The sequence below is a fragment of the Balaenoptera acutorostrata genome, chromosome 2 (genome assembly GCF_949987535.1).
Source record: "Balaenoptera acutorostrata chromosome 2, mBalAcu1.1, whole genome shotgun sequence".
In the NCBI taxonomy this organism is placed as follows: Eukaryota; Metazoa; Chordata; class Mammalia; order Artiodactyla; family Balaenopteridae; genus Balaenoptera; species Balaenoptera acutorostrata.
The window spans coordinates 166,316,929-166,344,176 of record NC_080065.1 but is presented as its reverse complement, the minus strand read 5'-3'; the positions used below and the strand labels follow the sequence as shown (position 1 = coordinate 166,344,176).

The window sequence follows — 27,248 nt, the reverse complement described above, 5'->3', positions numbered from 1 at the left end:
TTGAGGCAGGAAGAAGCAGGGCAGGTCTGCCTTCCCCATGCTGGGTTCTCTAAACTGAACCCCACACACCCCGTTCCACTAGGATGGACACGCTCTGAGACACGGGGAGCAGCCCACCTCCTCAGAGGGCCAGCCCACCACCTGGGCTTTCTCTAAAGATGGACACGCTCCTGGCACTGGGCTGGGGACACAGAGGCCCTGGTGATTCTCACAGGATGAGAAGCATCAGGATGAAAGGACGTATAGGGGACCGTGGGAGCCCCAAGACTGGATATCTGGGATTCAAGAGATGGGGATGCATTTCACAAAGGATTGATTACTCGGATAATCTTAGAGGATGCATAGATGTTTTGCCAGGCAGGGGAATAAGGAAAGGATGGGGCACAGGGTAAGGGGTCTGTGCATGCAGAGGCGGGGGAGGGGAGGAAGGGAACTGGTGGGAGGAAATGAGGCTGGCTTTATGTAAAGAACTTTAAATGCCATAATAAAAAGCTGGAACTTGATCCTATGGTCACAAAGGGGCAACCACAAGCCAAACCCAGATTTAAATGTGTTGCTTCTGGGGTTTTTTTGGTTTTGACCCTCCTTGTATTTGCAAAATAATTAAAGATATGGGCCATCTTACATAAAAATCCTGATTTCCTCCTTCTTTCAGAAAACGGAAGGATCTGGAAACAGTCCATTGTGACCGCGTATTAGCTGCCCCCTTAGAGTATACCATCTCCAGTGTGCCACAGTCCCCACCACTCCTTATTGTCTCTCTGGCCCTGAAATTGACTGTCAGTCACCATTTACTCTGCAGCTTGCACTCTCTTTTCTCCTAGTAAAGAAAGCCTTCTTTGAACCACATCTCTGTCAAAAAATCAAATATAGACCAAAATGGCAGCCTTGTGATTTTTGCTAAATGAGTCTGTTTATCTCTGTAACCTGCTTATGCCTGTAGGCAGGAGAGTTTGAAACTCTGACAGGGAGTCCTCGGAAGAGTTTGTTAGGATTCATGGTTGCAGACATGAATCCACTCTAGCTAATTTAAGAAGAAAGGAAAAGGATTTATTAAGGGATACGAAGCCCTAGGAGGAGGAGCTTCTGGGAATGGGTCCCTGCACCACACCTCTGAACCAGCCTGCCAGGAGCACTCCCACCAGATCAGGAAGCTTCCTCAAGGCTGCTGGCTTAGAATCACACTACCTCTACCCGCAGATTGGAAGCCCTGAGCCCCGCTTCTGCCCTCACCTAACCCAGCTCTGAGTCAGACGGGTCTGAGCCGTGGAATGTAAATCTCACCTACCCCTAACCCCAAGAAAAGAGGGAAGTTTGTAACCAGTGTTGGAAAGTTGGGTTTATGCTGTGGGAAAGCATCCAAATGTGAGGAGGTGATCAGAAGGCTTAGAGCAGCCACCAATGACCATTGACCACTCCAAGCTCTGGGAAAGGGGCTAGCTTTGGTGTCTGGGAGGTCACCCAGCAGGGACCTAGCCAAGCCACCCCCCTTGCATTCTGGGGTGGTCTTGGACCAGTAACTTCACACCACCAGGTGCCTCCTGAGTTCCCAAACGCAAAAGGTAGTCCTCAAAGAGAAGACTCCTCCCAGCCTCCTGAAGTCCCAGAGCCCAGGGTGGTCCCTGGCAGGCCAGCTGGTCAGCCTCCTGGCAGTTGTGCCCACCCTCCTGGCCAAGTGCGTTTGCTTGGCTTTCATGTGCCTTCCTCCAGCCTGGCCCTGCCCCTGCCAGTCTGGACAGCTGTGTCACTCTTTCAGAACTCTTTGTTCTCTTTGTGGAATTCAGAGGAAGGTTCTGCCAGCTTGGAGACTGGGCTTGGCTATTTCCCAGCAGCCGATAACAGATGGGATTAAAAGATGAAAAACCATGCAGATGTCCCAGCTGTGCCCGAAACTGAGACACCAAGTGTATGTGTCCACACTCCTGTGGCATTTGTGCCTGCCCCACCCTCCTGCTGGTGGCTGTCTCTGTCCTCGGACCCCTCCCCTAAGGACCCTTCCCAACGTGCCACCATCACCTGCTCTGGGGGCTGCTGATTCTCTGCGGACCACTTATAGAGCCCTGGCGGCACGTGGCCTGGATTGTGAGCTCCACGTCTCAGCCCCTGGCAGGCAGAGCAGCGTTTTCACTTTCACTGCAGTGTTATTAAGGGCCAGGACTGTACTCAGTGCTTGATACTCCAGGTCTTACATAAGCCTCACAAGTCGAGAAGGTAGATGCCGTGTGATCCCGGGTTTACAGACTGGGAAACTGAGCCTCAGGGAGATTAGGTGACCTTCCCAGGGCCACTCGGCCAGGGAGTGGCAGAGCTAGGGGTCAGCCCAGGTCTGTCTGGCTTCAGAGTCTCTGCGCATGACCACTGCACTCTGCTACCTGGTTTGCAGGCTCTGCAACCACTGTCTCTGCGAGATAAGCCCAGAAGCAGCATTTCTGCCTTCCACAAGGTTCTTCTGACCAGGAAACACTCATCAGAGTTCTTGGCCACACAGAGTCACCCCAAGCTGGCCAAACCAGTACCAGGCCAATGCCCAGGCCTGACAGGCCTCTGTCAGCTTGTGATGTGGGGCAAGTCACTTCTCTGTGGGCCTTCGTTTTCTCATTTCATTTGCACAACAAATATTTCTGAGCTCTACTCTATGCCAAGCACTAGGAAATAAGATAGACAAGCTCTGGCCTGTTGAGGAGCTTACATTCTAGCAGGAAGAAAGCCTGTGTGGTTTACTGGGGTGGGGGGATTTGAAATGAGGTCAAAGATGTAGCCATGGGACAGATTCAACAGTGTGGTTAGGCCAGGGCAAGGTGGCGGGTCTTGACCTGGGTGCAGAGGAAGACTTGGAGCACTTGAGCAGGAGAAGGACCTACCCTAAGTGACACAGAAGGCATAAGTAATGCTGCACAGGGTTGCTCTGAGGATTGAAGAAACAGAAGGAGTTCAAAGCTCACAGAAGTACACTATGTTGGGGGTGGAGGGAGGGAGGTGCTTCATAAAGTGGGGGCGGGCCTTTGAAAATGGCAGGAGTCCCTAGGTCCTTCTCCCACAGGCCCTGCCGAGGGAGGACAGCAGTATGCGGGTCCCAGAGTCCCTGAGATGCCTGCAGGAACCACATCTCCCATCAAACACATGCCCTCCTGGGACCAGCCAGCCAGGAGGAATTGCACAGGCCCCCAATTCCTGGAACTTTCTCCTGACGGCACCATGTCACATGGGCAGCTATGTGGGCAGCCTTTCATTCGAGCCTCATCCTGTGTCCAAATGTGGGTGCACTGAGACCGCTCAGGGAGGGTCCAAGTGGCAGGCATGACTCAGGGTCGATAAAGGCCTCAAGGGTGTGGGGCGTTTTTGGACCTTTGTTGGCTCTTATTCTGGCCAAGAAATAGCAAGCCTCTCCCAGTGGGAAGTTGGGGAGGCTTGAGTGCTTTGCAGGCTCTGCAGTTGACTCCCTCCTTGCTGGCAGGAGGATCCTGGGGCTTGGGTCTTGGAGAGGCCAAGGCTGGCCCACTCCATCTGATAAGACAGCTGGAATTGAGGCTTCGTCCAGTTGTCTTAGAAATGGAAGCTGACTCTGGTGGATTCTGAAGTCAGACACAGCAGATTTCCATCTTGGCTGAGTCATCCACAGAAGAAATCAGATAGAGTAGTTTTCACCTGGGAATAAATTTGTTTCACAAAATCTGGAAATCAATTTGGCAGTGAACTTTCAGGGGGGTTTGAGGGGACTAGGAGCAGAAATCCAGCTGACACTTGAAACCTGAAATTGGCCACCTAGAGGAGGGCTTTGTGACTGACAAAAAAAGCGAACAGTGCTTCTTGGCTGGGGAGCCTGAAATCTGATCTGAGACCCCCAAGGCCAGAGCCTCCAGGCTGGCTGGGTTCCTACATACTCTTCGGCTTTTGTTGTCCTCAAGCTATATGTTCAGGCCTGCCCTGTCTGTCTCACGAAACCATCCTGCCCTTTCCACCTGAGTCCCTTGCTGGGCTTAGTGAGGTCCCATCCTCTCCTCACTGCTTTGCTGCAAGAGGTGCCTGCCCGTCCCACCGCCCCCTGCCCCTGCTCCCAGCCCTCAAGTGGCCTCTGGGACCATGGGCATCCAAGTCAATACCCATTGTCAAGCCCTGCCCAGCCTAAGGGGGAGGGGGGGCACCTGGAAATTTGTAAGCTCAGACAGTGCCCAGATGATTCTCCCATTTGAGAACCGCTAGCCTGAATGATAAAATACAAATTCCTTACGATTGGGCTCTGCAGACATTTAGGTCAGTGCTTCTCAAACTGTGGTTTTGGATTAACAGCATCAACATCATCTGGGAATTTTTGGAATTTCAAATTCCCAAACTTACTAAATCAGAGACTCTGGGGGTGAGACCCAGCCATCTGTTACAAGATCATTTCAGGTGATTCCAATGGGGGTGCAAAGTTGAAGCCCTGCTACTTCCTCTCACTGCAGAGCCTTTGTACCTGCTGTTCCTCCTGCCTGCAATGCCCTTCCTCTCTGCCCAGTCAGCTCCAGGCATCTCTCTGACCTCACCTTAAGCATAGGTTTCTCAAGGAAGCCCAGACCCTCCAGATCAGGTTGTGTTCACCTATCACATACTGTAAGAGGTCCCCATACTTTTCCTTCATAGCACTTACCAGTTTGTAATTTGGTACATTATTGGACCAGTGCCTGTCTCCCCCACTAGTCTGTAATGATGGTGGAGGCTATGCTATCTTACTCCCATTTTATCCCCAGTTCCTGGCATAGCACCTGACAAACAGAGGGGGTCTGTTGGTAATTATCACCTTCCTCTAAATAACATGAATATCCTGCAACTTGATATTTCAATTTTAGGCATTATCTATTAGAAGTCCAAAGCCTTCCCTTTTTTCACTCCTTTGTGTGAAACCTGCCATTTTCTCTCTAGATGTTTTTGGAATCATCTGTTTAACCCCAGAGTTCTGAAATTTCAAGATGAAGTGCCTTACCAAGGTCTGTTTTCTTTCACTGAGCTGGACTCTCAGAAAACCAAATTTCTTGAATTATTTTTTTAACAATTTCTCCTGCAAATTTCTTTGTTCCCTCTTTCTGAAGTTTTTTTGTTTGTTTGGTTGGTTGGTTGGGTGGGTGTTTTTGGTTTTGTTTTGTTTGCTTGCTTTTTATTGAGGGGCAAGGAGAGGGGGGACAGTCCCTTGTGTAATCATGATTTCCTGGACTGATTTTCTTATCTCTTCTTTCCAGTCATCTGCATCTACTTGTCTTGTTCTCCTTTCTTGGAGACTTCCCCCAACCTTTCTCTCACAACTCTTTCTAATGGAATTTTAATCTTTGCTATCATGGGTTTTTTAATATTTATTTATTTAGTTTTGGCTGCATCTGGTCTTAGTTGTGGCACACGGGATCTTTCATTGCAGCCCGCAGGCTTCTCTCTAGTTGTGGCACGCGGGCTCCAGAACACATGGGCTCTGTAGTTGCCAATACCATCTCCGTCGCAACTACTCAACTCTGCCTTTGTAGCATAAAAGCAGTCATAGACGGTTCATAAACAAATGAACATGGCTGTGTCTTAATAAAGTTTTATTTACAAAAATGGAGGGTGGGCAAAATTTGGCCCGTGGGCCATGGCTTGAGACCCCTGGTCTAGGTTCCAGCTCATCAGGTACCTGGTGCGGCCAGTTCCTGGGCTTTGGGTATTTGTTCTGTGTTGTAGATTGGGTTGCTCTTGAGGTGTCCCCAGTCCTGGCTTAAAATATCGGCTGACGAAGTGAGAGAGTGGCATTGACATATATACACTACCAAATGTAGAATAGATAGCTGGTGGGAAGCAGCCACATAGCACAGGGAGATCAGCTCGGTGCTTTATGACCAGCTAGAGGGGTGGGAGGGAGACGCAAGAGGGAGGGGAAAGAGGATATATGTATACATATAGCTGATTCACTTTGTTATACAGCAGAAACTAACACAACAATGTAAAGCAATTATACTCCAATAAAGATGTTTAAAATATATATATATTGGCTCTCCCATTTCTGCACAGGCAGTAATCCCTCATTTGTCTACTTCCCAGGTTCCTAAATATTGTTGCTAGTATTTCCTCTCCTGACCTGTTTGCCCTTGGAGCTCAGGTTTCTGGAAGTAGTAGAGATAAATGTATACATTCCATCTCCCATCCTTAAATACCTGGATTCTTTTTTTTTTTTTAAAAAGATCCCTTGGCTTACCTCTGTAAGCATCTAGAACTACTGTTGATTAGGATTGATTTAGGTTGTGTGTTTTCATCAAATGGTACTTTGTTGTTATTTTTTTTAATAAATTAATTGAACCCAACCCACACCATATAAAATGAAAGACTTCTGTAAAGACTTGAATATAAAATGACTCTTTCCTTTCTGAGGCATTGTTTTGGGAAAAAGCTTTACTTTATATTACAGCCATAATGCTAACAAAAACTGCTTTGTGAGAAAGGTATCAATATGTCCATTTTACAGATGGGGAAACTGAGGCCCAGAGTTACCCAAGCTCACTGGATGGTATGTGAGAGAGCAAAATTTGAACCCAGATCTCTTTTTACCATCCTGCTTCTGTGCTAAGGAAGTTGCCATGAGCTTTGATTTTGTTCTCTTAAGGAAGAGTGGCATGGCCAGATTTAGAAAGGTGCCTTGGATGAGGGGATCAGGGAAGAGGTCAGATGGGAGAAGCCAGCCTGGGGGAAGGGAGGCCATATGAGGAGGCTGCTGCAGATGGTTGAAGGCAGTGAGGCTGAGAGGGCCCATTTGACAGGGATTACAGGGACCATGGTCAGGACTTATAATTGAATGGGTGTGTGTGGAAGAGGGAGGCATGGAAGATGAACCTGTGATCAAAGGGAAACCCTCAGCCAGAGAGGGCAGAGGGACTGCCCTACCCTGTGGAGGGCCCTGCCATCCTCACCCAGGTGAGGCAGTGTCGGTCAGTCCAGCTCCAATGATGGTTGTTGAACCATGGCCACTCTGCAGGTTCCAGAGCCTAAGGCCTGGCCAGAGCCTAGAATTTGATAGGCATGGTCCCTGCTCTGCAAGCAAGGTCCTTGTTCTCAGCCCTTGGCATGGGACAAGGAGAAGGGAGGTGCTAAAATATCAGGGTTTGAGGGGTCCTTTGAGCTCTCTGCTTCCCAGAGAGGGATCACAACTTACCTGCCAGGGGTTTCTGTTTAGCTCTGGGACACATGGTGTACAGGGAGAGCCCTGATCCCAAACGATCAGGCCCAGGTCCCAAGCACCATGGAAGCTTTCAAAGTGGGAGCAGATAGGCCGGTGGCTGGTGCTGTCCTGAGGGCTACCCAATGGCCAACGGCTGCAGCAACCTACAGGGACTGTCCGCCAGTCCTCAGACTCTGATATGAAGGTTCTGCTGCTTCTTCTCTGCCTGTCCCCTCTCCTGAGCCCCGGGTTGTCCTCTGCAGAATGGGGATGCAAGATCACTGGAGAGTGATACGTCTGAGTGGGCCCCATCAAGAAGTCTGTTTCTGACAGAAAATGTCTGCAAGGCAGAGGTGGAATTTCAGGCCTTAGAGGGGCTATTGACTCCACTCACCCCAAGCTGCCACCTCATTAGTTATGGGCAATAGGCAGGGCGGGCAGGTTTTCCATTTGTGGATGGCTTTATCTCTGCTTCTGTACCAGCCCTGCTCCCAGACATCCATGCTCCTTCCCCAGGCCCCTACAGCTCCTGCACGTCTCTCTAAGATCATTTCCCATGCTGGGCTATAAGTGGCTGTTTGCATATTATCCCCCAGCTCCTTGTGAGCTGCTCAAGAACAAGAACCAGATGTATTTATTTGAGTATCCCCAGTGCCTGGCACAGAGTGGGTTAATGTTGGATGGACGGATAGACAGATAGATGGATGGATGGATGGATGGATGGAAGGATGGGTGATCAAAAGGATGAATGAAACAGAGATGGATAACTTAACAGATGGGTGAATAGATGAACAAATATTTAGGTGGATATTTGATTGTCTGGATGAATAAAGTCTTTCATTCACTCAGAACTATGTAGTGAGTAGTTTTTCTACAGCGGGATATACGGATGAGCATGAGTAGAAGGAAAGAAAGAGAAATTGGGATGGAGGGAGAAACAGCATAACAGGTGAATAAACCGAGGAGGAACTGGAGAAACGCTTGGGCAGACAGACGGCCCATGTTCACACGTTCACGGTCTCCTCTGAGGATGTCAGTGTCTGTGAGCTGAAGGAGTTGTTCCCAAGGTCCCAAGGGGGAGGGGTCCGGAGAAGAATTCACAAACACTCTCTGTCTACTAAAAAAAAAATTTTTCTCTAAATAAACTTTGAATCCACTTCCAAATATGTTTAGAAAGAGCAGTGGTGGCGTTCATGAAGGATGAATTACAAGTGCTTCATTCGGAGCTGTGTTTAGGGACCCTCAGAAATACATACAGTCCCCAAAGCAAGTGCTAAAATGCGTATGAGACAAGAAACATATGCCGGGTATGATGATGTCAAGCAGGCTTACTGCAAGCATATGTGCTGTACTGTTGATGGAATACTCGGCAAGAGTTCCAGAAAGAGGCCTTTCCTGAAATGGAGGTCAATGAGAATACTCCCCCTTCTCATAAATCCTTGGGAAAAAATAGACCTGTCTCCCACACACATGCGGCTCATTATCTGGGGGCTCATGGATCTCCTCAGAGAGTGGTTAAGAGCAGTTTACTAGGGCTAAATCTGCCCCAAGTGGTTTCCAACAGCCCCAGCTAGAAAGACTGTGGCAGCTTGCCCTTGTTTCATCAGTGGGTATTTTCCTACCCCAGTGGGCAGAGGGGGTGAGGCACATGTGCTAAATAATAAAGGAGACAAGATCACATCTTTTCCTTTCCCAATGCCCAGCAAAGATCAGACCCGGAGACAAGCTGCTGATGGACACCTTAGAGTCCAGAGCCTCTTTGCATGGCCGCTGGTGACCATCCACCTTAGTCCAGTTTAACTGGTTTTGGCCTGAGCCAGGGCCAGGAGGACCAAGGCAAACTGAATATGGTCTCCACTTTGTGGGCTCACAGTCTAGCAGAGAGAGAGAGAGAGCTGGGCAGACAGCTCCATCCCAGTGCACTAAGTGTTGAAGCAAGTAAATATCCCTGGCCCAAGTGTGGGCAGCCAGGAAGGCTTCCCAGGGGAGGGTCCATGTCTTAGTTGGGTCTTGAAGGATGAGTAGGAGTTATTCTGGCAAGTAATGGGAGAAATGACATTGGAGACATGAGCAACACAGCTCTGGGGCCGTGGTGTGTTCCGGGCCAGGAGTGATGTATGGAGGACAAGTAGGGGATGGGCAGAGCAGGCCAAAGAGGGATGTCTGGCTCAACCTGGAAGGGCCTTGACCAAAGAGCTCAGACTGTGGCCCAAGGTCAGTGGAGAGCCTGTGAAAGGCTTTAAAGGAAGCGGCATGATCAGATCTGTGGTTTAGAAAGACTGCACTGACTGTGGTGCAGAGAATGAAATCAAACAAGGGAGCCAGGGAGGAGGCTGTGACCATTGACCCAGGGAGATATGCTGGTACCAGACCCGGTGGGGACAGAGAGGGGTAGACTCTGGTTCTTTCTCTTCTGACTCTGTCATTTGGGGCGTGTTCCTTAACTTCTTGGTACTGTAAAATGGGCATAATAGCACCCACCGCATGGAGTTGTTGTGTGGTGCACAGTAATCCACGTAAAATGCCAGGACAGGGCCAAGACATGGTCAGCCAGTAGGCTTGTCGTCTTCTGTATTTGGAGGGGGTGCTCAGGAAGTGTGAATGGGATGAATCCACCCACCTTCCTGGGGGTTACTGGGTGGATGGTGATGCTGTTCACAGAGACTGGGAATTCAGGTGGAGGATTGGTGGGGCAGGGGACAAGGACTTTGGTTTAGGCCATTCAGCCAATTTCTACTAGGATTGGTGAGGAGCTTCTGTCCCACCTCATCTAATCCTGAGGCAGAATAGCCTGTGGCTCAGAGTATGATCTCTGGTCAAGTCCTGACCTTGCCACTGATACTGTGTGACCTCAAGCCAGTGACTTGCCCTCTCTGGGTCCAGTTTTCTCCTCAATAGAATGAGATGAAGGGTGGCTGTGAAAATTACAGGAGGATTGACATGACAGAGCTCAGAACAGCACCTGGTACACAGTAAATTCTAAGTGAGTGTGCACTGCAGTAGTCCTAGTAGTAGTGGCGGTGGTGGTTGCAGTGGAAATCATTGCTGGTGGTTTATGAACCCACAACTGGTGTTCCTTGGGTTTTGTAAACTCACAGCTTGGCTCCAAGCCCCCATCCCCTGAGCACACAGAAGGTAATGTGTGAAAAGTACAAGGCTTGAAATCTTTTGTAAGAAAGAAAATAATATTTAAAGAGAGAGAGAAAGAAATCAATTGGGTTTTGAGTGTGTTTCCTGGACCAGCAGCAAGAGCATCCCCTGGGAACTTACTAAAAATGCAAATTCTCGGTCACTCCAGCGCCACTGAATATGAAGCTAGGGGTGGGGCCGAGGACCCCTGAGCACTTTGGAGGGTGACCCGGCCCTCCTGCACCTACAGAGCAGTACTGGACCTAGGATGGGAAAGGAGCTACTTGTGTCTGGGTCTCTGGCCAGACGATGGCATCTGGATAGAGGGGAGAAGCCCCAGGCAGTCCCCAGTTCTTTTCCTTTAAAAAAAAAGAAAGAAAGAAAAAAGGCAAGTGCGGGGCTTCCCTGGTGGCGCAGTGGTTGAGAATCTGCCTGCCAATGCAGGGGACACGGGTTCGAGCCCTGGTCTGGGAAGATCCCACATGCCGCGGAGCAACTAGGCCCGTGAGCCACAGCTACTGAGCCTGCGCGTCTGGAGCCTGTGCTCCGCAACAAGAGAGGCCGCGATAGTGAGAGGCCTGCGCACCGCGATGAAGAGTGGCCCCCGCTTGCCGCAACTGGAGAAAGCCCTCGCCCAGAAACGAAGACCCAACACAGCCAAAAATAAAAATATAAAAAAAAAAAAAAAATTTCATTAAAAAAAAAAAAAAAAAAAAGGCAAGTGCTTTGGAATTGGACACAGCAGGGTTTGAATCCCAGCTCTGCCACACACCAGGTGTATGACTTGGGACAAGTCCCTTCTCTTGTACTCCATTTGTAGGGTAGGGTAGATGCCACCTCCCTGGCAGGGGTGCTGAGCAGAACAGATGAGTGAACACCTGTACAGCCCTGAGCACAATGCCTGGCATGTTGCAGGTCCACAAGCAGGAGCCACTTTCCTTGCTTCCCATGGCTTTCCAATACCCTGCTCCAGAGCTCTGGGAACAGCCAAAGTGGTGGTGACATCTCCCCATGGCAGAAGCCTGACCTGGAGCTGTAGGCAGGAGCTGGGGCCTCTGTATGGGAGCTGCCGCTCTCAGCAGGGGACTCCCAGCTTCCCAGGCAGGGCTCCTGCATGCCCTACCCAGGGGCCACCCTCCAGATAAGGCCAGCCCCAGCCAGAGCAGCACAAAACCTAGGGAGGGAAAGAAAGGGGCCACTTGTGTCTGAGGACACCAGGCCTCTCTGGCCAGACTGTGGCATCTGAATAGATGGGAGATGGTCCCAGGGAGTCCCCAGTGTCCCCACAGTCAGGGGCCCTGGGGACCAGGTGAGCCTAGGAATCCTGATGGCTGTGCACAGCTGGCCTGCCCACACCCCGCTTTCAGCTGCCCCAGCCCACAGGCCCCTGCCCACCAGTGCCTCCCACTCAGGTAGTGCCACATAAGTCCAACGTCCTCCACCCCCAACGTCCTCCACCCCAACGTCCTCCAGCCAGCCAGGGAGCAGACCTGTCCAGCCTCCTTCCACTCTAGACAGCTGTGGGGAGGAGGGGACAGTCGAACAGGTCCTGGAGAGGTCAGTTTCCAGGCACAGGGAAGGTCCTTACAGATGGAGAGTGGCACAATGAGGGCATGAGCACACCTGAGCTTGCAGGGACAGCGTGTCATGGGGTCGTCCCACTGGCGACATAGCCAGTCCCCACCCTGTCACACTGTGTCGTGGCTAGCGCCTCAGCGGGCCGGTATCTCTGGGCCACAGAACCCAGAAACAGGACCCATGCCGGGTCCATCACAGGATTCCCAGTGCCTGCAGGGCCTCCAGTGGATGTTTCAGGAATGACTATCTGAGTGACAGACTGAGGATTGGGTATTCAAACCCCCATTTGGGACCTAGGAAATTGAGGATCTGAGAGGTTAAATGTCATGTGTTATCTCAAAGGACCTTAGGAGCTGGGGTCACTATCTCCAGTCCAAAGGTAAGGAGACGGACGCTCTGAGGCAGGAATTGGCTTGCTCCAGGCCATACTAGTGAAAGCAGAATTTCTAGGACACAAATACGATCCTTCTTCTTTAGAAAACAGGCTTTGTGATGGTAGGAACTCTGTCTGTCTTGTTTACAAAGGTACAGGGGATGAAATCAGTCTTTTGAGTTTTATACCCTTCCAAAGCTGCTCGGGAAGACAGCCTGGTAGGGCATGGCCTATGATCCCAGAAAGACAGAGAGGGAGAGGAGGGCTATCTTCTCCCAAGGGGACCAGGAATGAACAGGAACACCAAGCACATGACAAACCTCTTTTCTGCTAGAAATGAAAAATGCTGCCCAGCTAAACAGAGTTACCATGTGACCCAGCAATTGTACTCCTAGATATATACCCAAAAGAATTGCAAGGAGGGACTCAAAGAGATGCTTGTGCATCAGTGTTCACTGAAGCATCAGGGTAGGTGGAAACAGCCCAAGTGTCCATCACCAGATGAATGGATAAACAAAATGGGTGAACAATGGAAGAATATTCAGCCATAAAAAGGAATGAAGTCCTGCTCCATGCTTGCTTTAGTCTGTTCAGGCTGCTATGACAAAAATACCATGGACTGAGTGCCTTAAACAGCAAATATTTATTTCTCACAGTGCTAGAAGCTGGGAAGTCCAAGATCAAGGCACTGACAAATGTGGTATCTGGTGAGAGCCCACTTCTGTTCACAGATGACCATCTTCTTGTATCTTCACATGGCAGAAGGGATGAGCAAGCTCTCTAGGGTCTCTTTTATAAGGGCACTAATCCCATTCATGATGGCTCCACCCTCATGACCTAATCACCTTCCAAAGGCCCCATCTCCTAATACCATTGCCACATTGGGAGTTAGGATTTTGATATATGAATTCTGCGAGGACACAAACATTCAGTCTGTAACCAAGCTGCAACATGGGTGAAACTTGAAGACATTATTCTAAGTGAAATAAACCAGACACAAAAGGTCAAATACTGTATGATTCCACTCATATGAGGTACCTAGTGTAGGCAAATTCATAGAGACAGAAAAGAGACTAGTGGTTTCCAGGGACTGGGGGAGGGGGAATAGAGGGTTATTGTTTCATGGGTATGGAGTTTCAGTTTTACAAGATGAAAAGAGCTATGGAGGTAGGGATGGTAGGGATGGTTGTACAACAGTGTGAAAGTACTTAATACCACTGAATTGTACTCTTTTTTTTTTTTAATAATTTTTTTTTTTTTTTGGCTCCGTAGGGTCTTCGTTTTTGTGCACGGGCTTTCTCTAGTTGTAGCGAGTGGGGGCTACTCTTCATTGCGGTGCAAGGGCTTCTCATTGTGGTGGCTTCTCTTGTTGCGGAGCACGGGCTCTAGGCGTATGGGCTTCAGTAGTTGTGGCACGCGGGCTCAGTAGTTGTGGTGCACGGGCTTAGTTGCTCCACAGCAAGTGGGATCTTCCCAGACCAGGGATTGAAACTGTGTCCCTGCATTGGCAGGTGGATCATTCTTAATCACTGCGCCACCAGGGAAGTGCCCTGAACTGTACTCTTCAAAATGGTTAAGATGCTGAGTTTTATGTATATTTTACCACAATTTTCTAAAAATATTAACATTTTTAAAAATATAATGTAATATACAAAAAACTATTGGGTGGTTCATATGGTATGTGAATTATATCCCAGTAAAGCTGTTTAAAAAAATTATGCTGCTCATAACACAGCTGGACACAGTGTGCCGACCCTTCCAGGGCCAGGATAAAGAACTGCAGATGTTGGAGCACATGGGCCTGCCCACACCCCAGCGTTTGAGTGTGCGGGGAGGGCCATGGGACCCCCCGGCCCCCATAAGGGGCCAGTGGCTGAAGGACTGGGAGCCACTGCTTTACTAGGGAAGGAGGAGCAGGAAGACGGCAGAGTCGCCCCCTAGCAGCCTGCCTTCAGTGGACAAGGGCCAGGAAACTCAGACCCAGCTCTTGACTGCTGACACTCTCCAGCGGGAGCCGTGGTCCTTGCCCTGGCCCTGGAGGTCAAGAAAAACAAATGGTGACTCACTCAGGCCCCTTGGGAGTGTGAGTCAATAGTGCAGGGAACTGTGTGGGGCCTCACGGGCCAGGATGCTGGGAGCAGCCCAGCAGGGACCTCCGCAGAACTTTTCCACTCAGCCTCTTGGGTGCTGTGGGGTGTGTGGTCAGTGAAGCTGGAGCAGCTTCCTCAGAACTCAAAGTCCTGTCAGCGGGCAGCAGAGGGGCCTGAGCTGTGGGGCCACTTGACCTTGGGCAGCCTCTCTCCCACTCTGTAACAGGGACGCTGGTGTCCCTGCCTCATGGGTCTGCTGCGAGAATTATGTGAGGTGCCAGCAGGTGATGGCAGCAGGTGTCTCATCAGTGACACCTTGGTGCCCTCCCACCACCAGAACAGAGTTCATTCATGCTCTGACCATTTGTTTAGCACCAACCCATGTGTCACTATCGCCTATCAGGCGATAGCCATGAACCAGCACCCAGGAGCCCTATCCTCAGGGAGCTGACATTCTAGTGAGGAGAGAGAAACCATAAACACTAAAAAGCAAATAAAATAAATAAACCAGGTAATTTTGGTAGAGATAAGTGACTGGAAGAAAATAAAACAAGAAAACATGCCAGAGAGGGTGATCAGTGAAGGTGTCCAGGAAGCTCAACAAAGAGTCCGCCATGCAGAATAGCCCCAGCTATGCGAGGAGAGCCCAAGGACAGAGGGAACAGCAGGTGCAAAGGCCCTGAGCTAGGACCGGCCTGGCTGTCTTGAGAAGCAGAAGGAAGGCCGTGTGGCAGGGGGTGTAGGTGGGGAGTGAGGGGGAGCAGTGGGAGATGGGGCAGTGTGGAGAGCCTCCTTCCTCACAGGCTGCCCACTGAAGTGACCAACCATCTGGTTTGCCTGGGACTGTCCCAGTTTTAGCACCAAAAGGCCCAGGAAACCCCTCAGTCCTGAGCACACTGGGATAGTTGGTCACCCTAGTGCCCACTTGCTTCCCTTATTTTCTGGATGCGGAAGTGAAAGCACCCTAGGCCCTGCTGGGGGCTGGCATGCCCTTCTCTCAGGAGAGCTCTGTTCTCCTGTCCGCAGGAGTGGGAGGCCTGGGTCCAGCGCCCTTAGGGTCAAGTTGCCTTGGAGGGGGTGGGACAAGCTGAGTGGCCAGCTTTTCCCTGAGGGTCACTTCCTAAGTCCATGTCCACCAGCATGCTGGCCATGTTCTGAAGGCCTCACTTGCTCTTTTCTAGGACCTTCTGATAGACTTTTAACATGTAGGTTAAGAGGAATTCTCATGGAAATCAAAGCTCACATGAAGGGCTTTTAAGCTTTAAAAAATAAAATATTTGGGCTGGCCAAAAAGTTCGCTCTGTTTTTTCCGTAAGATGGCTCTAGCTAGTAGCGCTTAGTTGTCTCTAACTTCATTCAAAACAATTTTGTTAGATTGTATTGTGACAGCTGTCATATCAGTGCATTTTTTAAAAAACTTATCAAAATTGATGAATTTTTGTGTAGCCATTTTACTATTGAAGATGGAAGAAAAAAAGCAACATTTTTGGCATATTATGCTTTATTATTTCAAGAAAGGTAAAAACGTAACTGGAATGCAAAAAAAAGATTTGTGCGGTTTATGGAGAAGGTGCTGTGACTGATGGAACATGTCAAAAGTAGTTTGCAAAGTTCCGTGCTGGAGATTTCTCGCTGGACGATCCTCCACGGTCGGGTAGACCAGTTGAAGTTGAAGTTGATGGAGATCAAATTGAGACATTAATTGAGAACAATCAACGTTACACCACGTGGGAGAGAGCCAACATACTCAAAATAACCAAATCAAGTGCTGAAAATCATTTGCACCAGCTTGGTTATGTCAATCGCTTTGATGTTTGGGTTCCACATAAGCGAAAAAAAGCCTTCTTGAGCATATTTCCACATGCGATTCTCTACTTAAACGTAATGAAAACATTCCATTTTTAAAACAAATTGTGACAGGCGATGAAAAGTGGATACTGTACAATAATGTGGAACGGAAGAGATCGTGGGGCAAGTGAAATGAACCACCACCAACCACACCAAATAAAGGTCTCCATCCAAAGAAGGTGGTGTTGTGTATATGGTGGGATTGGAAGGGAGTCCTCTATTATGAGCTCCTTCCAAACGATTAATTCCAACAGGTACTGCTCCCAACTAGACCAACTGAAAGCAACACTCCATGAAAAGTGTCAATAGAAAACGCATAATCGTCCATCAGGATAACGCAAGACCGCGTGTTTCTTTTTTTTTTTTTTAACATCTTTATTGGAGTATAATTGCTTTACAATGGTGTGTTAGTTTCTGCTTTATAACAAAGTGAATCAGCTATACATATACATATATCTCCATATCTCCTTCCTCTTGCGCCTCCTTCCCACCCTCCCTATCCCACCCCTCTAGGTAAGACCACATGTTTCTTTGATGACCAGGCAAAAACTGTTACAGCTTGGCTGGGAAGTTCTGATTCATCGCCGTATTCACCAGACATTGCACCTTCGGATTTCCATTCATTTTGGTCTTTACAAAATTCTCTTGGACTTCCCTGGTGGTGCAGTGGTTGAGAATCCGCCTGCCAATGCAGGGGACGCGGGTTCAATCCCTGGTCCAGGAAGATCCCACATGCTGCGGAGCAACTAAGCCCGCGAGCCACAACTACTGAAGCCTGCGTGCCTAGAACCCGTGCTCCGCAACAAGAGAAGCCACCGCAATGAGAAGCCTGCGGACCGCAACGAAGAGTAGCCCCTGCTCGCCGCAACTAGAGAAAAGCCCATGCACAACAACGAAGACCCAATGCAGCCAAAAAAAAAAAAAACATTCTCCTAATGGAAAAATTTTCAATTCACTGAAGAGTGTAAAAGGCACCTGGAATAGTTCTTTGCTCAAAAAGATAAAAAAGTTTTGGGAAGATGGAATTATGAAGTTGCCTGAAAAATGGCAGAAGGTAGTGGAACAAAACGATGAATACGTTGTTCAATAAAGTTCTTGGTGAAAATGAAAAATGTGTCTTTTATTTTTACTTTAAAACCGAAGGAACTTTTTGGCCAAACCATAAAAGCTTTTCATTCTCCGAAAGCAATAAATCCTGGCCTTCATTAAGTTCAAGGGGATACATTGGCCCATGTGTCAGTGATTAAGGCTTTGGGGTGAATGGAGAGCTGAGGAATTTGGTGTCTTTGGGGTGTGCTGGTTTCTGTGCACTTCTCTGGAGCCTGTTTTCCAACAGGAAACAGGATCCCAGGAGATGATAGGCTCTGGTGAGAAGTCAATTCGCACTAGCACAGATCTGGGTCTGACTAAGCCCCGCAGATCTGCCCCAAGCTCTCCCACCCACCACTGACCACCCAACACCAACTCCTCACAGCCTGTGCCCTGGATACAGTTGCCACCTGCACAGGAACCAGCAGTCAGGAGACACAGTTTCTTTGTGTGCAATACCTGTCTTAGCCAGGGCACCAGCTCCTTCCACAGTCAGGTTAACATGACTCTGCCTCCACCCTTTGAGAGCCCAAGAAAGTCCTTCTGCCCTTTCTGGACCTTCCCACTCGCCCCTTCCAATCCAGGCCAGCTGGCCAGTCAGGCACGGCCTCTTCAGCCCTCAGAGATGTACTCATGGCCTTGAGCCCCATGGAAGAGAAGGGCCATGATCTCTCTCCATCCCTCAGAGGGGCTTTTCACTCTTCATGCAGGTTTGCTCAGCCCTCCCTTCAGCAGCCTGAGCCGAGGGCTGTGGGAGGCAGCTCTGCCAAGTCCAAAAAGGGGCCTGTTACTGGGCTGCCCCAGCATGGGTCCGCATGACTTACCCACCTGTCACTCAAAAGGGCCCCTTCAAGTACTCTCTTGAAATCTCCACTGTAAGACACAGAAGCCCTTTACTGAAAGCCCTTCCATGAGCCCTATCGCTCTGACCCAGAAACCATGTACCAACCCTAGTCCCCTCCACCTGTGTTCTGCTTCTCTCCAGGTCCTCTGGATGAGACATTCCATTTTTTGTTTAGCTCTGATGCCTACACCATGGTCCGTTTCCCCAAAAAGGAGACACTCAGGAGGGTAGTGCTGGTGCCAGCAAGAGCGCTGGCAGACCCAGGCCCAACCCCTGGCTCCTGACTAGCTCTGGCTTGAAGAGTTCACCTCACCTTGGGCCTCAGTTTCTTTTCTGTGAGTGGACCAATTATATCCACACCTCAGAGTTACCAGCAGGATTAAAGAGACAATAAAAACGCCCAGCACGTGGCCTGAACAGGCTCAGCACGTGTCAGCCGCCCCACCTCTCCCCGGGCCCGCTGCGCCCCCCACTTCTGAGCCCCTCCCACCGGGACCCTTGGGACCCTTAGGAGGTGGCTCTTGGGTCTGGTTTGCCACCAGTATGAGTAATGGGTCTGGACTCTGTGATCCCATTTGAAAAGCCTTTTTAAAGCTGTTCCTGACTCAGGAGACGAACCAGCCCACAAACAACAGGCATTTCAGGCGGTGTAAGGAGGGCATGCCAAAAGCTGGCCAGAGTCTGCTCCAGTGCTGGCAGCATGTGGCCTTTTATTTCAATATTTAATTCACAGAGTTCTAAGAGCCACCTCTGGGCCCCTTCCGTTTTGTGTGGTTTGCAGTATATTTTAAAAAATAATAATAACAAATGCCAAGAAATGGTTATAAAAATTGTGGACTATTCTACCCGCCCATCTTCACAAGCATCTTCTTGTGCAGGAGGCCGATGGCAGGGCTGGGATGCCAGGGCTCAGGGTCTCACTGCATGGTCCCACCCACACCAGCTGTATGACCTCAGAGTGTCAATTAATCTCTTTGTGCCTCAGTTTCTCCATCTATGAGATGGAGATCATAATAGTAGCCTTCCTCCAAGGTTTGACGTGAAGAATATATGAGTTAGTACCGTGGAATCGAGATCAGTGCCAAGTATAAACATTCAATAAATGGTACTACCTACCTCTTGTTTTTCTTGAACACTGTTGTGGGGCTCCTGTGGCTATCCAGAACCGTCCGCTCCTTTGGAGGGAACATCAGCGTCCATATCTGAGGCCCTTTGTGGATGTGAGGGTGGGGCAATCCACCGGCCCTGGCCCCCGAGATGGCCTCTGTTCATGTGGTCACTGAACGGCACAGTGTTCAAGCAGGCTCTCCAGGTCTGGCCATTGGGCGGTAGGAGTCTGCACGGGCCTGGACAACCATCCTAGCTCCCAACAGACACTTGCCTTACGACCCCAGCAGCCTGTGGCATTGCTTCTCCAGACTGCTTCAGGACCTTGCAACTGGCGGCAGGGCTCCATGCCACTGGGCTCCCGTCAGCATGGCGGGTGGTGGAGGACGAGCCTGTGGGACCTAAACCCCTTCAGAATGAGCTGTATTTGCTGTGCAAGAGGCTGTGATTTTCATTCCTGGACGACAACGTGACCCCCCCCTGGAGCCCAGGCAGCCTGCCAGCTGGCCAGCCTCTTCCGCTGTCAGTGTCGCCTCCAGGGGTGCCACGTCCCCCAGGCCCTCCCAGAGGCGTCCACAGGCTGCACTGCCTCCCCCCTCCGAGGGACAGAAGGCTTTGTTAGGCCAGGCTGGAAATAAGCATGGTGAAACTCCCAGATGGGAGTTTCCGACTCCGAGGTCCGTCTGAAACTTGTAAAACAAAATGATCTGGGGAGATGTTTTAACGATCTGGTCATGGAAGCTCAAATTCAGGGACCTCCTCTGCCTTCTCTGCTCAAGGCACACCCTTACGATGGCACTGGGGCCGCAGCCTCCTTAGGGAGCACCAGGCTGAAGGTCTGGGGGATTCGGAACCACCTGACCCCAAACTCCCTTCCTGGAGTCCTGGGAAGAGGGTCAGATAAGGACCCTCCATCTGAAAACAGATGTGCCTGGATAGAGCGGGCCAAACACCGGCCAGCCTCACGAGGTTTCCAGGCGCTGTCAGCCCCATGAAGGAGCTGGGAGGAGAGCAGGACGCATGTTTAGCCGTGAGGGGTCTGAGACGTTGGTGAGACACGCACATGGAGGTGTTGAAGGCAGTTGTCCATGCACTGCAGGTGTTGCAGGCCTTGGCTGAGATCACTGACCTGGAGGCTCTTCATAAGCTGTTACACTGGTGTGAGGAGCTATTGTCTGTTATGGGGGTGCCAGGATCTTAGCCTCGCTAATCAACACAGCCCTGAGCCATTCCAGCATAAAACTCAAGGTCTCTGTCTGGTCTCGGGAAAAGTCAAGGGCTATGTAACTGGCATGAATTTCTACTCCCAGAACTCAGGGGTACATCGCTTATATGGTCAGATGATTTTAGACAGAGGCTCCAAGACTACACAACGGGGAAAAGATAGTCTCTTCAACAAATGCTGTTGAGAAAACTGGATACCCACATGCAAAAGAATGAAGTTGGGCCCTTACCTTATACCATATACAAAAATTAGCTCAAAAGGTTAAAAGGTTAAAATTAACTCAAAGGTCAAAAAGGTAACAAAAGCAAAAATAGACAAATTGGACTACATCAAACTTTAAAACTTCTGCACAGAGAAGGAAAACAGGAGGAAGAATCAGGGGTCGTTAGACTAATGGGGAGTGAAAACGGAGGCAGAGAGGGGAAGGCATGGGAGCGTCAGGGAGGTTTGCAGCAGGGCTCCAGGAGCGGTGCTGGGATGAGGGCGCGCTGGCTGAGGCCGCAGACCTCCACTCCCAGGCCGGGTGAGCTGTGCTCTGGGCCCTGCTGCCGCCAGGTTCTGGGTTCTATGACCCAGAGCCCTCTTCCTCTTCAGCACCACAGTCACTCGGGTCTTGGGGGCTGACATGGGCCGAGGGGCAGAAGGCAGAGGCAGGATGATCTGCATCAGATTCAGAAAGTGCAAAAACGTATGGATGAGACTGGATACCAAAAAAGAATGTGCATTGGAGTGCACATTATGTGCAATAAATCACAAGAAATTTATAAGCGGCTCCCTGGAGCTGTGGGGAAGGGGAGGGAGGTGCCAAAGGGTCTAGTGAGCAAAGGAAGGAGGTAGATGGATAGGATAGAGCCTGTTACCACCGAGTCTAAACATTTGAGATGCCATGATAGTGTCCTTATTGGTGCGTTGTCTCTGTTGTTTTATTTTAGTGAATATTAGAAAGCATTTGGGGCTTCCCTGGTGGCGCAGTGGTTGAGAGTCTGCCTGCTAATGCAGGGGACACGGGTTCGAGCCCTGGTCTGGGAAGATCCCACATGCCGCGGAGCAACTGGGCCCGTGAGCCACAATTACTGAGCCTGCGCGTCTGGAGCCTGTGCTCCGCAACAAGAGAGGCCGCGATAGTGAGAGGCCCACGCACCGCGATGAAGAGTGGCCCCCGCTCGCCACGACTAGAGAAAGCCCTCGCACAGAAACGAAGACCCAACACAGCCAAAAATAAATAAATAAAAATTTTTAAAAAAAGAACATGGCTCTTAAAACCGCGCGGCTGGAAGAGCCACGTGTTTCCTGCTGGGATTCTCTCCTTCTCTTCACTCTTAAAAAAAAAAAAAAAAGGGGCTTCCCTGGTGGCGCAGTGGTTGAGAGTCTGCCTGCTAATGCAGGGGACACGGGTTCGGGCCCTGGTCTGGGAAGATCCCACATGCCGCGGAGCAACTGGGCCCGTGAGCCACAACTACTGAGCCTGCGCATCTGGAGCCTGTGCTCCGCAACAAGAGAGGCCGCGATAGTGAGAGGCCCGCGCGCCGTGATGAAGAGTGGCCCCCGCTTGCCACAACTGGAGAAAGCCCTCGCACAGAAACGAAGACCCAACACAGCCAAAAATAAATAAAATAAATAAATTTAAAAAAAAAAAAAAAAAAAAAAAAAAAAGCATTTGTCCGGGCTTTTGTAAGATAACTCCTACCCTCAGCCTTATTTTTCTTGAAAGTCTGAAGTTTCTCAGTGGCAAACTCTTCTGCCTCAAGAATTTCTAGGTAGTAAACCTTTTTGAATGGGAAAGGACTTGGGAATGAAATAATGAACAGATAATTGAATAAATGAATGAGTGAGTGAGGGATGAGAATGCAGCCAACAGGGGAGGATCCAGAGGAGCAGGGGGGAGGGAGGGGCAGGAGATGGAGCTTTCTCCCCACTCCTCTCCCCTCCCCCAGCCAGCAAGGTGGTGAGCACGCTGCCCCCAGGCTGCTGTTATGGTTGTGGGTTGCGGGGTGGTGACGCAGTGGTGCTGGCAGCAGGCAGGCTGTGCCCAAGCTCACTGGCTTCCCTTCTTAACGAGTCCGTCCTTGTTTTCCTGTCTAGGCCCCCCTGGACGGCGTGGCAAGCCTGGAAGAAGAGGCGATCCCGGTGAGTCCCAGGTTTTCTTAGTTACTAAACCTAGGCCTGGAAGCCTGCCCTTGACCTGGGATCTGGCTGGAGGTGCCAATCCCCGCACCACCCCATAACTCAGGACTTTTGGTCCTGGGCCAGGTCTTTGTCTCCCCTCCAATTCCAGCCACTGTCCCCAGAGCTGCAGTGCCCAGTGCTGCCTTTCTTGGCTTCTTGACACCATTCCAGTGTTACAATTCCAATGACAGTCCCCTCTATGCCCTTGGCCACCCCCCAAATCTCATTAACAGCCTCAGAATCTTTAATCCCTGGTCTCCCACTCTGAAACGGCCTCTTGTCTTTGCCGGACTCGCTTCTGTGGGTCCCTCAACACAAGATGGTTCTCCTGTGTGTCCCCATCCCTCCCCTGACATGGCCTGTCCTTCCCTTGGCAGAGGCACCAGGAGAAGATCCTTTCCATACCTTCCATGCAACCTGCAGACTCACCTGTACTCGCCGCCAGCCTCCCTCCTGCCACCTTCATTTCACCCAAAATGCACTCTCTCTGCGTGTACCCTTCCCACAACTCACAGTGAAGCTTCTCTCAGAGGCTACACACCCCTACCCCACTCCCATCTCCTCCGCCTTGCCTTCCACTCCTCCCAGCCCCTCCAGTCTCTTCTCACTGTCAAGCCACTCACATCCTTTTGGCCAGAGTTACCACTGACCACCTGATGGCCATACCAGCAGACACAGATGCGTTGCTGTCTCTCTTCCTGGGCCTCACATTAGCCATTCCCCTGAGTCCCCCTCTGACTCTTGCCTGCGTTTCCTCCCACATCTCTGACCCCTTCTCGTATGCCTTTCCTATAGGGCCCCACTTGCCTCTTAAATGGATCTGCCCTTGGCCCTCTTCTCTCTCTCCCACCCCTGTGGCTCTGGCACCCCCATAATGCTGATGACACCCCCCTTCCTGCCTCCAGCCAAGTCATCTCCTCTGGACCCAGAGGTTGGACCTGGCCCCACTGAACCCAGCACTTCCCCAGCTGCTCTCCTCCAGCTCCCCATTGCAGGGAGGGGACCTCCAGCCACCTGCTTCCCTATGCAGACACCAGGGCATCATCCTTGATCCCTCCCTCCCCACTCCCACACCAAATCCCCATCAGTCTCCTCCTCAGTGTGTCTCAGCACTGTCCTCATCAGCACAGCCTCCTGCAGGTCTCACCACTGTTCCTCCCGTGTCCCCTACCTCCAGCCTCATTGTGCATGTCCGGGGCCCTCCCACTCTGAGCCTGTACTCTTACGTCCTCCCCACCCCCAGAATGTCTCCTCCTCTACCTGGACTCTTACCCCAAGTTCACTATTCTTTGTCCTTTCCATCTAGCTCAAGCATCTCCTCCAAAAAGGCTTATCTAATCCCTCTGGCTGGGGCTGTCACCAACCCAGCCAAGAGCCTGGTGCAGAGGAGGCTCCAGGGAATGGAAATGCACAGAACAGTGAATGAATGAATGAATGAATGAATGCACACATGCTCAGCCCCTAAGCAAATTCATAAGGAGAGCATGGTGATAAAGGCAGATTGAGCCTGGGAGAAACGGGGCAGGTTCTCTCTGAACCTCAGACTCTTCTTCCCGACACTGGGCACGGACCTCTTTTCCTCTCGTTTTGCTACATGCTTGCGCTATTTAGGTCCCTACATAGAAGCCCTCCAGATAAACTCCCCAGAGTTCACTGGAAGGAAACACCTTTCCTGGAACTCTGTTTGCTTTGACTTCCAGAAGCTGAGGACTGTTTTGTGTTTGATTGCAATGGATTTTGTGTGTAATCACCTCCCTGCACCATCGGCCAAATACACACTTCATCACTCAGTTCTTATTTCTGCCCTCGTAAAAGGTTTTATTGCCTTTTATTGTAAGCTCCTGAAGTCCTTTTTGGAAGAAGATGAGGAATACATAGTGACTTTTTTTAGGACAAAGTATAATATTACTCAACTTACTCAAAAACCGATTAGAATTATGACTCCAATTTACAACTGATCTAAAAGTCAAAGAAAGACAAGGACTTAACTGGGCCCCTGACACTGCCCTGCGTCCTTTCAAGTCCTTCATCTCATGTGATCCTCACAGAGCTCTGCAAAAGATAAAAATATGTTATTATCCCCATTTTGCAGATAAGGAAACTGAGGCTCCAAGGGGAGAAGTGTCTCATCTAAGGTCAGCTGCTGGGCAAGGGGTGGGCAGCACCTCCTCCCCTTCACTGCCCTTTCCCACGCAATGTCCTGATTCTCTGCCTGTCACAGAATGGTGTGAGTAGCACAGAGCAGATGTCCCTCTCTGATTAGCTTTGGCTGGGCCTCATGTTTATTTCTAGATAGTTTCACACACATGCACTTCTTGGCTTTGGGCCCTTCCCTAGTACAAACCAGACTTTTTCTTTGCCCCAGGGAGAAAGGCTCTTTTTGCCTGGTGGGACAATATCTGGCTGAGATGGCTTCTTGCTGCTGCTGCAGACCTGCAGACAGAGCCGACCCTGCCCGCCTGTGGGATGGGTTCTCTCCAGCTCCCAGTGGGAGCCTTTGTCTGGAATATGCCTCACAGATCCTACACTGTTTTTGTGTCTCTATTGTAATGGAGTGGATTTTTCATCTCCCCACTGGCCTATTTCCCAGCTGGGGAAACCGAGCACTACCCTTGGTATTCTCTTTCTAGGGAACTTAGACAGTATTTTTTCTCCTTCCAGACTTCCCTTTCCCCAAGAGCATCCATCACTCTACCCTGGCTCCTCCAGCCCCCGAGATCCCTCCCTCAGTCGCAGCACTCCCTGCAGTGCTGGTGGTCTGCTCTGCAAACATGTCCTTCTCCACCAAAGCACAGGCTCCTCAGAGCAGGAGCTTGACCCCCAGGCACTAAAGATATGGTCAACAAATGCTTGTTGACGGGAAAGAGGGAGGGAAGGGAGGAGGGAGAGAGAAAGAGGGACTTTTTAGGAGGCAGGAAGAGACAAGGATGAAAACAATCAAATCCTGCTTGGCTGATGCTTGTGCTAAACCTACAGAGACAAAAGGAGGTACTCACCAAATCTCTGCAGCCGCCAGCCTTAGGTCAGCAGTTTTCGTGTCAGGGTTTTTTATCCACCCTGGCCCCAAGAAACCCTTTCTAAAAATACAGTGGAAGAAGCACTACTGGGATGGTAGAGATAGGACTTCTGAAAATCTGCTCCTCCATAAAAGCAGCAAGAACACTAGGAGAAATTGACCTTTTCAGAATCCTGGAAATTAACGTCTGGTAACAACCTAAGAAATGTTAACTTAAGAAAAAGGTCTGAAACTTGCTGAGAACAGAGAGGTTTGTAGCATTTTAATTTGCCCATCTCCCCAGCCCCATGGTAGCCTTAAAAACCATCACAGCCTCACAATCATAGTATCTGTGAAAACTAGCAGCCATTGGAGGTGGCAGAACAACTTTGAAGCTCCCCAAATGCTCATTCTCTGAACTTGTCACTGTCTGTTAGCTCCCTGGAAAAGCGCATACACAAAACTCATCTTTTTTGACCTGATGCAGAGCTCACTCACTGGGAAAAGCCCTATCCCCAGAATGCTTGCCAAAACACTCAGCAGCAGTTGTTTAACTTTGCAGCTGCCTGAGGTGGCAATACAAGTTGGAGCAAACAAGAAGCTGACACAAAAACTTAAATGAAACTCTAGGGGATGAGCTGTCCAAAAGGGCTTTGAAATGCTCCCACATACCTGGGGATCTAGAAGACACGTGCCTGTGCAGGGAAAGACCTAAGAGAGCCCCAGTCTCTCACCTCTGGCTGACCTTGAGTCTCCACTCAAGCAAGAAGTAAAGCAAAAGCAGAGTTGTAACCTGATAGAGTGTTGAAGTTATGCTCAACACACACAAAGAGCCCCTCAGAACAGAATGGGGGACTTACCAGATCAAGGCATTAAAGAAAACCTCTGTCTTAAGCTGACAATTAAGCAAAGCAAGCAGAGAATTCAGTAGCTGCACATGACAAAGAGTACATATTTCAGAGAATTAGCTCAAAAAAGCCCCTGAACAAACAACAACAACAACAAACCCTGGAAAGGGGGCGGGATATCTAGTTTCCAGAGTAGCCATATTAGATTATTTGATGCCCAATTTTTAACAAAGACACACAAAGATACAAGAAAGTATGGCAGTGAAAAAAAAAGAGGAAAAAAAGCAGTCAATAAAAACTGTCAGTGAGGAAGCCCAGATGAACTTACTAGACAAAGATTTTTATATTGGCTATTATACATATGTTCAAAGAACTAAAGGAAACCATGTCTAAAGAATTAAAGGGGGGCTTCCCTGGTGACGCAGTGGTTGAGAATCCACCTGCCAATGCAGGGGACACGGGTTCGAGCCCTGGTCTGGGAAGATCCCACATGCCGTGGAGCAACTAGGCCCGTGAGCCACCATTACTGAGCCTGCGCATCTGGAGCCTGTGCTCCGCAACAAGAGAGGCCGTGACAGTGAGAGGCCTGCACACCGCGATGGAGAGTGGCCCCCGCTTGCCGCAACTAGAGAAAGCCCTCGCACAGAAACGAAGACCCAACAGCCAAATAAATAAATTAATTAAATTAATTTTTTTAAAAATCTAACAAGCCAAAATATTTTTTTAAAAAAAGAATTAAAGGAAATCATAAGAATTATGTGCCACCAAATGGAGATTATCAATAAAACGATTGAAAGTATTTTTTA

At 49.9% G+C, this 27,248-nt stretch overlaps 1 protein-coding gene across 1 annotated transcript in view; it reads left to right on the top strand.

Moving 5' to 3' along the window:
- COL23A1 (collagen type XXIII alpha 1 chain) overlaps positions 1-27,248 on the top strand; it is a 364,442-nt gene that overhangs the window by 272,245 nt on the left and 64,949 nt on the right. Inside the window, exon 3 of the mRNA XM_057538500.1 lies at positions 22,516-22,560. Within this exon, the coding sequence (XP_057394483.1) occupies positions 22,516-22,560 (45 nt within the window). The remainder of the gene's footprint in view (positions 1-22,515; positions 22,561-27,248) is intronic.